Here is a 15,203-nt window from a genome sequence, read left to right as displayed (position 1 = left end):
TCTTCTTTTTCCTCCTTTTCACTGGTTTTTTACTTGGTGCTTTTTCTTGTTGGGCACTGACGGTCTGTGTTCTGTGAATAAAGTTAAGGTTTACTAACGTTTACTAAGTGTCAGTACTGGAAGCTGACTGGGGGGTGGTGCCCCACATCGTGCTTGTCACATTCTGGAACCACAAAAATCAGGCGCCCCCCCCCCCTAGTATGATACCCTTGCCAACTATGAATAAAACGCAGTGACTCTGAACGGCATTCCAGAGGTTCTACAGAATTAGCTGCTAATGTTGACAACCCTGAGGTTGAGGAAACCCAAGAACAGCGGGATTGCTAATGAAAGGTGCGTCTCTCTCTCACAGTGGGGCAAGATGAGAATAGAACCAGAGAAAGCAACCAGAAACTCACCTTATTTTCTTTGGATCCTTGCCGGGCTCTAAAACAACCATGTCTTCTTCCTCGCTGTCGGACAGCACTATGGGAGCGTCTGTAGGGAGGCGGAAGCAGTGTAAGTGCAGGCGGACCTCACGCACTGCGCTTCCCTGTCACTGGCTTCGTACAAGCTGAACCCTGAGTTGAGCAAGTCTCTCAGCACCGTTTTCCAGCCGGCTCAGGTGATGGCTAGTATTTTTCTTTGTAGTAAGAGATTGTTTCATTAAGGTATGCACTTGCTTTATTTACTGGGAAACCAAAAAAACATGTGACTCGCTGTACTGCAAGGGCCTGGAAGCGAACCCGTAGCACCTCTGCAGTCGGCCTTCATTCTCTCGGGAAGCTTCCTCACTGGTTTCCACGTGGGGGACTTGAAAACTGCATTTTGCCACGGCAGCCGGCCGCTCTGGGTACAGGCTGGCAGACCCACTCGTTTCCTTCCTTCCCTGAAGTAAGCTCCTGAGGCTCTGACACAGTACATACTCCATCCCCCAAACACTCTTTATCACATCTTCTGTTTGGTCACACTCGAACAGCAAAGTTGGGGGGGGTCTGCACACTTTACAGACACAAAACACAGCATCTCACGGAGCTGATCCGGAAGCTGAACACGCCAGCTGAGCTGCGTGCCACTCTGGGAGGTACTACCATTTATCTTAGAAGTCGCTGGTTCTCAAGACCAAAATTTTTCATTTCTCCCTATTACAAACAGCACTGGAAAGAAAATGCCTAGAAGCACAATTGTTGGGCCAAAAGGCACGTGCATTCTAAAGGTTTTTGCCAAATCCCTCCAGACAGTTCCAGTTTGCACTCTGAGGAACAGCATGTGGGGCGGATACTTTCCTGCACGGCCGTGCTGGTGCTTACATTTGAAAACTACTTCCTTCTTTTTGCCCACTCTTCACTAGTAACAATGTGGATTTACCCTTTTCCCACTTGGTTGTTGGTTTATCAGTTCTTTGTATTTTGAGTTCTCAATTAGTTTCTCCCTTTGTTCATATGCTTTAGAAAGACTTCACCAATTATCTTAGTCCTACCTTTATTATTCAGCTGAAAATACTCGCCTTCAAGCTCCCAATGAAAGACCCTAGCTGTGCCCCTTGTCCATCTTAAAAAGACAGTTAACAAATAAAAAGGGCACAGGCTACTTGCTCAGTGGCACTGACACAGTGAAAAGCTGGCGTCGACATGCAGTTTTTGTCACTAAGGGAATGCCTAACCAGCGAGGGACATTCAACACCGAATTCCTGTAGCACTCGGACTGGCTGATGGCAATCACACAGAAAGCCTCAAGCTTCCCTCGCAGTCCCAGGGAGAAGCCGCTCGCACGCTGTGTGAACACAGTGGAGTCGGAGTGACCTCCAATAGCGTGAGCGCTGGGAAAGCGAGTACCAGTCGGGCCCCCTGGGGCTCTTCCCTACAGCTCAGCCGTGGGCAGCCTGGGTGTCACAGAGACTCAGGAGCGCTCCATCCCCGGGCCCCAGGCCTGGAGCCTTGCCCCTGCGATGTCTGTCCCCACAGCCTAAACAGCAGATCAGGGACAGTTTCCAGGACGGGCCAGACACAAGCTCGGTTTTCTCAAAGAAAAAGTGCCCGCAGGTACAAGCAACATCTCTAGTACTGTGGCCTCCAGAATGCAAGGGTCACCCAGAACCACCTGCACTCCAGGTAACTCCAGTTTTGTGCCAATGCCACTCTCCTGCGGTAGCCACAGGAGGCTATTTAACGTTTGTGTTTGCCCGGAACTGAAGTGTAGAGGCCAGTTCTAGTCACAAGAGCCACGTGTCAAGTGCTCAACAGCACGCGTGGCTAGCGGTGCTATGCTCGACCGCACAGAGAACACTTCTGACACGCAGCAAGCGCTGCTTGGACGGCACAACACTGTCAACACACGTGATGTCAGCTCCCCATCTCGGAAACTAAGCAAAGAGGAAATGGCATGCAGGAATAAGACCTTTCAGAGACCTCCTTAATGCTGGTCCAGACACACACACGTAAGAGAAGAGACCAGAACGTGCCTACATTAAGAATGCAACTGCAGGCCGCGCCGGAGCCCCTGGCCCCACGGAGGTGAGCATGGCCTTTCAGACGAGACCTGCGGTGAGTGGTGCAGGCGCTTCACAGTCCAGTTCCCGTGTAAATCAGCGCGTCTCCCGCTCCACAAACAGAAGGGCTGATACACGACACTAGGTCCCTATTGGGGGAGACCTTAATCTGTAAGTAGGGCTACACCACACACACACACATGACAGCACATGTGACTTACGTCTACACGTTAACACACCGTGTACAATGCATACTGAAGGCCATGAAGCAGCACCTACCCCGGCTCCCAGCACTGGGGACTTCCACGCCCGTGTCCACTGTCACACTGTCGAGGACAATGGCTTCATCACTGCCACCTTCCTCCTCATCCTCCTTCTCGGAGTCTTCCAGATCGCCCCAGGAGTTTTCCACTCCTTCTCCAATCTGCGCCGTGCCAGGAGTCCAGAGCACAGGGTTGGAAACACTTCACAGTTAAGGAAACTGAGTCACACAGACATGGCTACTTGACGCAGTGCTGATAAAGAATGAAAGCATTCTCTCTCTGAGACTGAAGGGCACCTCAAAGCCTCAGGGGAAAAAGTTGACTAGGAGCTGGACTAAGGGTGGCTAAACAATGAAGAAAAGTAGAACTAAGGGTTTAACTCAGGTGAGGTTTTCATGGACAGACAGCGAGCGAGAGACTGCACATTTTAGCTGTAGGACAGGAACAGAGTCGGTTGATGAAGAAAAAGTGATGTCAAAAACAACGTGTGACGGTGTATGGAGTGCCTGACCACGCCACTGAAACAGAACAGTTTTCAAAGGAAAATGAAATGCTACAAATTGGCTCTTTAAATAAGAGATGCCCAGAGTTCTGCAGGAAAACAAGAGGAGGCAGATGTCACGCTGTCACCCTGACTCATCACTGTGCCCTAAATGTGCGCGCTCTGCACACCCCCAGCAACGCCATGGGGCTATGGATCCTGTCGCAGGGAGAGGGGAAACAGCTGCCCAGTGAAGATACACTTCGGGAGGAGGCTCGGCTTCAGCGATGATCTCTCCGGCTTTCTCCTCCACGTCAGAGGTGTCCACTGGGGCCTTCTCCATTCTAAACGCTGTGATCCTCTGATTTGCTATGGACTCCGCAAAGCCAAACTTCCCACCCTCTTTCCTGTGTGGGATTTTTTAGGGGGAGGAAGGTTGGGGGTGGGAATGGGGTGGACAGTAGATGGAAGAGAAGACAAAAACCAAAAAAGTTACCTTTTGATGGATGAGAAATACTGGAATAGTTATTTGACTAAATTAACCTCACCAGTTTCTGTGCCTATCAAGAGAAATAATACCAAGCAAGCCAGCCCCTCTCACCACCACTTACTGAACCAGGTGCTGGCGTTGCTAAGCGCCTGAAGCACATTACTCTGTAAGCCTCAAACCAGCCGCAGCAGACCGCAGGTGACAGGCACTGACTGCTGGGTTACGGGTCCTGCCTAAGGTCACATGGTGAGAAGACTGGATCAACCGCGTTTGGGTTCTTGCAGTTAACTTGATTTACTAGATTCTTTGCCATGGCTTTTCAATACAGACTGTTTATACTGGAACACAGCAACCAGGTCAATCAACTCTCAATCGGCTCCAACACGAAACTCACCTGACTCTCTGGTCGTTCTCCAGCGCCTTCTGAATCAGCTCTGTAATTTCTGCTACTTTCACACCAGCAATTTTACTACACCTCAAAACCTATGTATAAAAACGGGTTGTTACTTAAAGACAAACCAAATAGCTTTCTCTAGCAAAACATAAGATTAGTTTTTCTAACTTTATAATTATGAAACTAACACAACAAAGCAAGTTGTGCGTTGTTTCAAAATACCCAAAGGCCTACCCGTTACGGAACAGACCCACAAACAGGCCTGTGGCACTAACACACAGCAGTGAAGGGGTCAGGGGCGACCACTGCAGGCTTGGGGCACTTGGACTTCCCTCCAGGGAAGAAAGCCAGCGTGGCTGCAGAGCACCCCTGGAAGCTTCCAGAAAGCACATGTTCTCGGGCTTCAGAGGCCTAATGGATCAGTTTTCCTGGCAATAGGGGCCTGGGAAGGGGCCCAATGCTGGTAATGGTGGTGGTCAGAAACGTCTATCTACTGCACTTCATACGGGCTGTGCAGTGCAACCCGTTTATCCTCGTGTTGCCCCAACAACCAGGTGTCGATGTCATAGTACTCCCTACTTTACAGATAAAGAAACTGAGGCATGAGGACGTGCAGAGCTGGGCCCGCCTGCAGCAGCCCGCGGGCTGCAGCACCCGCGCCTGTGGTTCCTGGGGTCGGGTTCCCAGCCCCGTGCAGATCTGACGTGGTGCTGGGTTTGGAAACTGCCTGTGGCACCCAAATGCTCATAAGCTATCTTTTAACCTTGCTTCTATTTTTGACACCTTTTGTGGGGAAAGAAGTCTGAGTCTCTTCTTTCACTGGAAAGTACAAAGTGTCCCTCCACCCAGCAGGGTCCAACTTCAGTAGGCCACAGTGGGAGATGCCTTGCAGCTGCCAGTCGACAAACTAATGAATCCTGGAACCGGATCCTAACATGTGCCAGAATCAGTCACTGGAAACACCCTTGCGGGATTCCAGTTGCAGAGAAAGAGAAAGAGAAAGCTGCTGCAGGAAGAGACTCCGGGTCCCGGGGCGTGAGCGGGGCCCTGACCTGCTCGTTCAGCAGCATGATCCCCCCACTGGACTGCAGGGTGCAGATCTCTCGGTGCTTGTTCATGGCGATGACCAGCAGGCCGTCCATGACGCGCTCCTCTCGCTCGCTGGGATCCACCAACAGGAACGTGCTGCGATGAACACGAAGTGGACCTGAGTGCACCTGAGGCTGGACTCGGGGCTGCCTCAAGGTCATGGATAGTCTTAAAAGATGGCATTAATAGAGCTGACTCAATGATGACCTAAGTCTGTGGATTTGAGTCACTTTAACGGGAAAAGGTAGAAGAGAACTTTTGGTTTTATGCACACAAAATAATGCTAAGTGGATATTGTGAGTTGTTGCAGTAAAGTTGCATTAAGTTCATAATGGTTTTATTTAAATGATACGAAACTGAAATCAGACGCTATCACTTTGATTAAATAACTTGAGGCTCTTTAACAAAAATGTAGATAATGTGATTAATTTAAAGTCTCCTTAATGGCCTGTATGCTGAAGTTCTTCTAGGTTCTAACAGCTCATTTAGAAAACACTGCATTTCGCCCTGTCCCAAGGAGCCCCCAGGCCCACCTGGTCACTGAGCCCCGGAGAGGTGCTGACCCACACCAAGGCACACTGTGAGTGCGTGACCCTGGCTGCCAAAGACGTAGCAGCAACAGAAGAATGTGGAGCACTCCATGGACAAATTTTAAGACACTGATTACACATGAAACTATCTCAGTTATATTAAATACAATAAATGTGTAAAACTTAAATTTACCTGATTCTTTTTGCTTTTTACTATCTGGAAACTCTCACATTGCATACGTGGCTCACCCCTGCTGCCTGCCGCTGCCGGTCTAGTTCCCTCCAGCGAAGCTCTGCACTACAGCGCCTGAAGGCTGAAAGCTTTTCTCTAGTCCTTACTGGTAAGACTGTTCGAGTACCTTATTTATACCTCCCTTCGCTTCTACAACGATGTACGGCTCGGCTTCCTCTGCAGGCACCGTTCCAGGGACCAAGGAAATGGCAGGAGAGCCGAAGGCCCTGAGATGCTGCCCACTGGTGAAGTGTCCCCAGGACTGCTCCCAGAACCGCTGTGTCCAACAGGCTCCAGAGTCCCGCTGGCGTCGACCGCAGTAGTCCCCACCCACTGTCCCGGTTAAAGCCCGGCACACAGTCCTCCCAACACCTGCACCTCCAGAGACGTGGAAAGACGGCACACGACCACGAGGCAGTGAGTCCACCCGGCTGTGACACACCGTCAAAAGATAGACATGGAGCCCCTTCCTTACAGAGTTTGCCACTTCTGTCGAGAAAGCTCGTTGCCAACTAAAGCCCTTAGGAAGGGCCAGGCCCACAGATGCAAACCCTTTTCTGCACCGTGAGGTGCTGGAGTGTTACGGGGGTTGTCATCTGTCCGCGCACCTGAGTGAAACGGCCGGGCCCCCAGCGGCGCCGGGTGCAGTGGCGAGCCACGGCGAGACTCACCCTTGCTGGAAGAAGGCGAAGCTCACGCAGATGGGCATGTGGTGGATGCTCAGCGGGACCGGGTCCCGCTCCTCCGGAGTGTGCTGTTGGAAAGTAAAAGTCATGCACCTACGAAAGAACCATCTTGCACATCAGATATTAAAAAATGAAACTCCACGAATCCTCGGTGAGTACCTAAATCCCTTCTTTTTCAACTACCTATCTGACTTTGCCGTTCACGTGCCTTTCAACTTCACGCATCTGTCAAAAGCAGCACCGGGACCCAGTTCACCCACCACCGAGCCACTCGTTTCAGTTCATCTGTAACACGCCTGCAGTCACGGAACAACCCCACAGTGCACTTCTCTAACACTGCCATGACCCACCCACACCGCAACTTCCCTCAACCCTATGCCCAGTGAGTTCTCACTCCCAGCCCCACGCAGGCCCTGAGCTACGCCCTGTCTCTACAGCCACCTTCCGGGGCATTCCACAGAAGTGGGACCAACCAACTCTTAGTCTTTTATAATGGCCCCCTTCAGCTTAGTGTGCTTCCCCCACGAATCCGTGGTCTGGTCCCTGTCACTGCTGGACTGTGTCCCACGGTAGGGACAGCGCACACTTTGCTTTCCGTCCGCCCACTGACACACTGGGTTGCTGCCAGGTTTTGGTGATTACAGACATGCTATGAACATTCACATAAAAGTCTCTGAATGAACGTACACTTTACTGCCAGCAATAACTCTACAGTTTTCTTTTTCAACTGACACCTTTTTATGTGTGCTAATCACTTTCCACTTGTTTTTGCTTCCTTATATACCATCTCCCTCCTCTAAAAGGCATGTCTCCATTGTTAAAAAAACACCTGTGTCCCGACCTCTGAGTCTTTTACGAGTCTGCTCCAGTCTGATGCCTACAAGCAGCACCCGGACGACTGCTCAGAGAGGCTGGTGTCCCTTCTGAAACTCCGGGATGCAATCCACCCCCACAGTGGGCTTTCACTGTTTTCGCACACACTGTACATAACTTAAAGAAACATACTCAGCAAACAAGAGAAAGACAACATACACTGCACGGGCCAGTGGTTCTGCCCCCGCAGCAGCACCAGCACCACCTGGGAGCTCTGCCAGAAGCACCATGGGTCCTCCCCCCACCGCACCCCCAGAGTGGGGCCCAGCACTGCTTCTAACAAGCTTCTGATGGACTCTGCCACAAACAAGCACGCTTCACACTGTGTGGTAGTTCCCACCCACGCAGCCCGTGAACATGAGACAACCACTTCATCTAACACACAATCCAAGAGGTCATCGCCTTCTATTCTAGAAAGCCAGGCTGGGGTGTGCTTTTACTGACACCTCAAGTGTCACTGGAGATTTAAGCCACTTCAAAGACAATTTGACCTATGTAGCATTTACCTTCCGGACAAGTTTCAGAGCAGACCCAATCTCCACCGACCACGAGTCCGCCAGTGCCCAGTTCCTTTTGCCCACAGACAGGAGCACGGCCCGCCTACTCACCAGCGTCACCTCATTTCCTTGGACAGACACATCGGGTCTTCGGAAGTGGCACAAGGCGACAATCGCGGCAATGCTGGCGGCATCAATGATATTTCCATCGTGATTTAGTAAATGTAGGTCCACGCGTATCTGCCAAACCTGAATGTGAATTCAAAACAAACACAAATCCGACTGATCACAACCAGTGGCTATTTAAAAGGAAAAGTAACACTGTGTGCCAATTCTTCTCTTGAGGTTAAAATGTGGGTGCTCCTTGTTATCAATAAAACTGTACTTAGAAAAACGTTAGGCTGGACCAACATCTGAAATACCAATAGTTTACCCTTCTGGGAGTCATCTGACAACAGTAAGATACATGGTCTAAGTGTACAGAACCATTTTATGTCTAATACTAGGATTTCCCGAACTCCGAGCATTCATGATGACAACCTTACAAGTAATGCAAACAGGAAGGTGACACATTCAACATGGAGTGTGGAGAGGCTAAGTGATTCTTCTGGAGTCAAAAAGATGGCCAAAATGCCCTAATGAAGAATAAAGTTCTACTATTATCATACCGAACAATTTACTGAGAATGAGATTTGCAACGTGTGGTCCTACGTAAGTCAATAAGCCTATCCCAATGAAGGGTGTAATCCGGTCTTCCGTTTTATTTTCCATAAAAAAGGAAAACACTGCCTATGTCTATGAACTTAAAAAACATTAAAAAAAAATTAAAATTTTCGAAAACCGCAACTGGTCTGAATAAAACATTTTCACACAAATCCCAGTTGCTCTTTTCACAATATTTTTGTCCCTTCACAGAGAGATGACACAAAGCTCCAGGGGTGGCCCTGAGGAGCATCTGAAGTGAAGTGGACCAGTACAGAGACGACCGAAGGTTTAAGCACGAATGCACAGCTACAGGGATCCATGAACTGACAGCATTCATCCTAAGATTACGAACTCTGGGCACATTCCCCACCTTTTCACCAGCAACAACACAGAGAGACTCAGTGTCTATACACTTCGAATTTCTGAGACATCTTTCCAAGAGGCGATTCAACTTCACCAAGAGGTCTGACTGCCTGTGAAAACAGGAATGTGCTAATGTCATGAACTGCAACACCAGGCGCTAAAACAACACCTCGCTGTGGTTACATTCTCCTTGGGTTAGAGCAGTTAGTTTAAGAAGAAGATTTAAATACCTGCCAGGTTCAAAAGCTGGGGCAGCCATCTGAGAGAGTTCAAGGTTAAAAAACAGAATTCCTTCTGTTGCCCTATTCAGTTTTGGAGAAACAAGTTCACAGGAAACCTGTCCAAGAACTCTGCAAAGACAAAGTGCATATCTGTTGATTAAGTACATTTCCTTTCCAATTTAAAAAAATCTAAAACAAATACTAATTAAGTTTCAATATTACTCTGAGTAATAACACACTCAGCGCAATGTAGAGGCTGACATTATGTATAAAGTACAGTAGAATATATACAAGAATAAAATGCATATTGGTATAGAGATGACAGGAAAAAAACATCTTGTATTTAGTATACCGATTATTCCACAGATCCTTTAAAAAAAACCAAACCAATGACCTTAACCCTGCTTTCCTACAAGTATCTATTGACACAAGACAGCATGAGAAATTGAGATTTCTTAGGAGTTTTCCTACAGCACGTTCACCAACACTATCAAACCAAAGTCCTCACAACTTCCAAACGAATATTAAAAACCAAGTTCTCACATCACCCAGGAAAAGGAGGTAAGTAGGGTGTAGGTACTGACAAGACGTGCAGAAGAATTCAGTGCAGTCGCAAACTATGCGATACCCACGAACCATGTGACAGAAAATGCACTTCTGATTAAAAATGTGAAGTTTAAAGAAACTACACTTCCTTTTTGGCGGCCACACAAATACCGTCCAGACTTCCTTAGCTGCTCTATAAACAACTACGTCATTAGGTTCTTTAAAAACAGGTCCCCGTATTGAGCTCCTAATTTGAATCCTTTGTTACCTTGTTTTCCCAAGTTCCACAATACAGCACCCGTAGTCTGTTCCAAATGAGATCTTGATGCTCCTGTAATCATAGGTTTGCCTGCCATCCAGGCGCTGTAAGCACAAGGTTCATCCGCTTATTCCTGGAACAGGTAAGGCGCGGCCGCTCTGAGCCGGGCCCTGGGCGCCCACCCCCACCTCACTAGCAAGTGGAAACTGGGAGCCGGGACACTGGCCGTGGCTGGGCTGACTCGAGCCCTGAAAAGAACCCACTGGAGCCAAATAAAACCTGGGGAGGCTGGGGAGGCGGCGGGCGTCCGGCAGGACTCCTCGGGGCCGGCGAGGGGCCGGCGAGGGGCCCAGCCGGAAAGTCGCGGACAGCCGGGCCACCTGAGCGCCCACGCAGCCCCAAGTGCCCGGGGCCGCGTACCTTCTTCTCCTCGATGGCGCGGAGGAGGAAGCGGCGCTCGCAGTTTGAAAGCGGTGTCTCCTTCATGATGGCGGTCCCGGGACCCGCAGGCAGCGGAATCCGCACGGAAGGAACCCGAGCCTCTCCACGCGCGCCCAGATCGCGGGAGGCGCAGGCGCTTACGTCATCAAGGCTCGGCGGCGAGACTGCGGAAGCCGGGGCGGCGCGGCGCCACTGCGCAGGCTCGGGGCGGGGCCGTGCGGGCGGAAGTGGCCGCGCGGAACTCCGCGGCCGAGCGAGGCGTTTTTCCGAGTTGGAAGGTGTTATTTCTTTATTCTTAAGTGTAGCGACGGAGGGGCCCCGGAAATGTGCAGTGGTGGTAGAAACTAACCTCGGTGCAGCGCTGTCACACCGCACCCTTGCCTCAGTCGTAGCGGGGCGGGCTGGACAGGTGTCCCCGTTGCTGTGCAGGGGACGGAGGTGAGGCGCGGCCGCTGGAGCCCCGAGGAGCCGAGCGCGCGGCGGGTCCGGTGCAGGAACTACCGCAGGGGCGGGCGGAGGTGGGGGGTGGGGGACACGGTAGGTGAGCTGGGGCGCAACCTCGGAGCCCTCGAGAGGGTGACGGGAACTGAGAATGTCCCACTTCGTAACCAGGGGTGTCGTAACCACCCTTGGACTGAAACAAGATGTGCTGGGTGGTCTTCCAGCCTCTCCAGGTAGGTTGAACCGGTGCACTGACGTGCACGGGCACAGAGAAAGCTCTGTGTGCCGGTGCTGCAGACCCCTGAGCTTCGTCGGGAGCGGCAGCATCGAGCAGCAGGAAAAGCAGGCACCGCAGCACCTGGGTTCAGGCTCGGTCCTGCCGCGGCTCGCTCTGGCCCTCGCCAAGTTGGCCCGCGTGCTTCACTTTACTCATCCGCGGAATGGAGTGACAGACGTGTTACTTCGAGGGATAAAAACGAGTGCATGCGTGAAATGCTTAGAGCAGTGCCTGGCATGGCGTAGGCACTAGCACTGAAGTGTTTGCGGGGTGTATTTTGCTTCCATTTGCTTCAGGGGTGACAGGCCCTGGGACGTCCCCACCGGGCTCCGTTTCATTGCTTTGGTCTCCTTTCACTTTTTTTTCCTCCCCTACTGTGGATACACTTTGTGCCACTTACAATTCATGGACTTAATAAATTTTCGACATTATTTGTGAGGGCCTCCCGAGTCTTAAGAATAATTCAAGTGCTGGAGAAACCCGGTGAACAAGATCCTGTTCCTCAAGGAATTCATACTCTCTTTGGAGGAGACAATCAGTAGAAACAAACCAATAAAACACTTTCACACAGTAAGTGCTATCCGAGAATGGGGCTGCTATTTTAAGAGGGGTGTCTGCAGGAAGGCCTCACTCGGTAGAAGTGACATTTCAGTAACTAAATCCTTCGGGATGAGCAGCCGCGATAGCATCGGGAGGAAAGGAAAAGTGTTTCAAGCGGAGGCAGCAACGTGAGCCAAGACAGAGGAGGAACTTACAGGGTCGGGAGACAGCACTGCTGAGTGGGAGGGGAGTGCGCAGAAATCAGGGCCACGTGCTCAGAGAGTTGACTGATTTTCAGAATAAGCAAGAGGATTGCGGGATTCAGGGCATTCGAGTTCTTTAACAACATATGTTCATGTTTATAGTGCAGTTTCACAACAGAACTGGCTGAGCCCATCGTTTAAACCCTTGGGTTCCTGTAGTGGGTGTTTATTGATTTCTCTTTCCCTTCAGAAATGAAGGAATAGCCCTTCACTGAAACAGGCTGTCCTTTCCTGTTTCCTCGAGGAATGTCCTTTTCTGACCCCACATGATTCTCAGGTTACTGATAAACAGACGTGGGTATGACCAGGCCTTGCTCATCATGGCCCCATCCCAGTCTTCTCTTTCGCTCTTCACCCAGGCAGGGCCAGACAGAGTAGTTCCATCAGCCCTGACATGTGAACTCTGGGAGAGAATAGCTCTTTCCTTCTTGAAGATTGTCCACCCTAAGGACCAGGCAGGTCAGGAACGGTCAGGGGCCACCCTACCACCACAGGGGGAGAACCTGTTTGAACCTGAAGTCAGAGAGAGGCCAGCAGAACTGAGAAATGAGGGGGACGAGTGGAGGGGGATAGAGTGGGCCCCGGTCCCAGGGCTTCCCGGTCAGTGAAGCAGCACCTTTGCACTGGCCTTTGCTGAGTGTGCCCAAAAGGACCCTGACTCGGTGCGCTTCTGCTGGAGTGATCCGTATCTTCTTAACCTGTGTGGCAACCACCGCGTGGTCCTGTGCCTCACGAATAAAAATGGGTACAGGGCCGTGGTAGCACATCTGGGGATGGGTGGGCGGAGAGATAAGTGAGAAAATTGGAGCTTACATTTTATTTATCGTATAGTATGTCTGCAGTTCGATTAGTCTGTGATGAAACTGGTTTTCCAAAAACAATCCTGCGAAGAAAGAATGTGAAATGTTAGGTTGTTTATCCCTGGGTAGTGGGATTCTGGGAAGTTTTTTCTTTGTGAATTGTTTTCTTTATGAATTTCCCAAATCTTCTATAAAGCATATGAATATCTTTTATCATCAGGAAAAGTGAAAAGGAAAAAAATTATGTTTTTTTTGTTGTTCTGACTTAACTATTTCTTTTAAAAGGCATTTTGGCTTCACCTACGTTTTTACACAGACAATGGTTTAATTGTTGCTTTTTAAGATACAAAGTGGAAACCACAGAGTTACCACGTGAAAAGCTTTTATACATTGGCCATTGCTATTGTCTGAATATTTGTGTTTCCCCAAATTCACATGTTGAAACCCTAACCCCCAAAGGTGACACTGTGAGAAGGTGGGGCCTCTGGCAGGTGGGGGTGGAGCCCTCATATGTGGGATTAGTGATCTTATCAGAGACCCCACAGCGCCCCCTCCACCAGCAGTGGACACCAGGGGGAGGCTGGGACTCCCAGGAGAGATACCACCAACCACACCGACACCCTGATCTGGGGCTTCCAGCCTCTGGAACCGTGAGCAGCAAGGCTCCGCTGTTTCTGAGCCACCTGGTCTGTGGGGTTTGGTTACAGCAGCCCAGATGGACCGAGAAAGCAACAGCTGAACACGGATAATCGTATGTAGTGCGATTATGTAGTAAATTTTAAAAACCCTCGATAGTAGATTATCAAGTTCTATGTCTAGTTTCTACTGAATCATTAGAAGAGCTTCCCCTTTCATTTTTATTTGCTATGCGCAGGAATCTGTATATGATCTCATGTTACTATTATTAAGCTTCTATATGTTTAGATGAACAAAAGGTGGCTGGTACCGCGCTTGTCGTGAGCACCACAAAGGGAGGGAGGACGAGAAGCAGGGCCTTTGGTCTCCTCCGCACCCAGACTCGAGCGACTCGTGGGTAATCCTGGGCACAGAAGAGTGGGCAAATGGCTGTCTCTCGGGCACATGGCTGACGTCTTTTCACCTGTTCTCAGGGGTAAAATGAAGATTGCTGCTCACTGATAAAAACCTGTGATTTAATGTCTAAATGGTGCGTTCCAGAAAAATTCTGTGCTAGTGAGTTTCTACAAGTAAAGTCCTATCTTACATAGAATTATAAGTAATAAAAGTAGAACTTATCAATGTGGGTTAAATTCATTGTAACTCAAGTAACTATTATAGGGTGTATTACAGGCAGAATAATGCCCCCTCCCAAAAGGCGAGGGAAGAGGTTCCCCCCAGCACCTCCCAAATGCCCCAGGCCTTGCTGACACTGCGGACCCCTGACCTCCAGAACTGTGAGACAGCAGGTGTCTGTCACCTGAGCCGTGTGCTTGGTGGGCATTTGTTAAGCAGCAGTTGGAAGCGAGTACGGACTGCCAGATACAATTCCGGGTGCCAAGCTGCAACTGAACCTCAGATAAACAACAAATAATTTTTGGGAGTAAGTATATTTGATGTTTTCCTATTGCACTGGACATGTTTATACTAAAAAAATTCTGGTGCGATCATTCCAACATACCTCAGACTCCTTCTGATGTTGGCGCTGTCCTTTTGAATGGTATTTTTTGTCTTTAGTGACGTTGTGTTGAAACCAGACATCACATTCAGGATGAACAGAACTGGGTTGCAGGGCCCTTCGGGATAAGATTCGCTCTCAGGCTCTCAGGCGTTTATCGAGCTGGGCCCCTGAGCCACACTTTTGCAGGTGAGGTGGTTCCCAGTGTCCCACTGCAGCCTCCCGAGGTTGAGACCGGAAGTCTGGGGGCAAAGGGGTGGGTAGAGATGGGGCTGCGTACTCCTCCTCCTCCAGGTCAGGTAGACTCTGGTAAAACCCGTGCTCTGGGCTCTGCTGAAACAGACTCCGGAAGAGGTCTCCGTAAGGGGAACAGGGTGTTCTGGCCAGGAGTGGGGGCGGGGTTTCCCCCAGAGCCTGATAGGGCTCCTGGGGTGAAGCGCACGGCAGGTGGGAGCCACCTGCCCAGTGCAGTCCAGCCGGAGTTGCCACTCGGGCCTGTCTGAGCAGAGCCTCGGGTGGCCAGTCCCTTCCACGTGGGCTTTCTGGGCGGCTGGCGCCTGGGGAGCTGCCTGTACATGAGCTCCAGCTCAACCGAGCCCGCAAAGCTGTGTCAGGGGCCCTGCGGTCTCGCCCCTGTGAGGGTCTGCGAGGAGCTGCCGCCTCTCAGTTTGCCTGGTTCGGGGCGGGTGTATGGACAGCGGCAGCCATTTCC

General features: G+C 50.4%; 1 protein-coding gene across 1 annotated transcript; it reads right to left on the bottom strand.

Annotated features, from left to right (window-relative positions):
• Positions 1–4: 4 nt before the first annotated feature.
• Positions 5–10,690, bottom strand: EXOSC9 (exosome component 9; the record flags this gene model as incomplete). Its single annotated transcript, XM_037036327.1, has 12 exons — positions 10,517–10,690; positions 10,106–10,200; positions 9,301–9,420; positions 9,078–9,180; positions 8,114–8,251; positions 6,618–6,700; positions 5,148–5,280; positions 4,096–4,184; positions 3,472–3,618; positions 2,747–2,931; positions 399–477; positions 5–71 (listed from the first exon to the last, which is right to left on the bottom strand). Coding segments are annotated over exons 1-12 (1,305 nt in total), but the record flags the coding sequence as incomplete, so codon positions are not given.
• Between the last annotated feature and the right edge of the window lie 4,513 nt (positions 10,691–15,203).

Source organism: Sturnira hondurensis, unplaced genomic scaffold (genome assembly GCF_014824575.4).
Source record: "Sturnira hondurensis isolate 20B ecotype Veracruz unplaced genomic scaffold, ASM1482457v3 Scaffold0022766, whole genome shotgun sequence".
Lineage (NCBI taxonomy): Eukaryota > Metazoa > Chordata > Mammalia > Chiroptera > Phyllostomidae > Sturnira > Sturnira hondurensis.
Note: the sequence above shows the minus strand (reverse complement) of the source record. Positions and strands in the feature narration are given on the sequence as shown.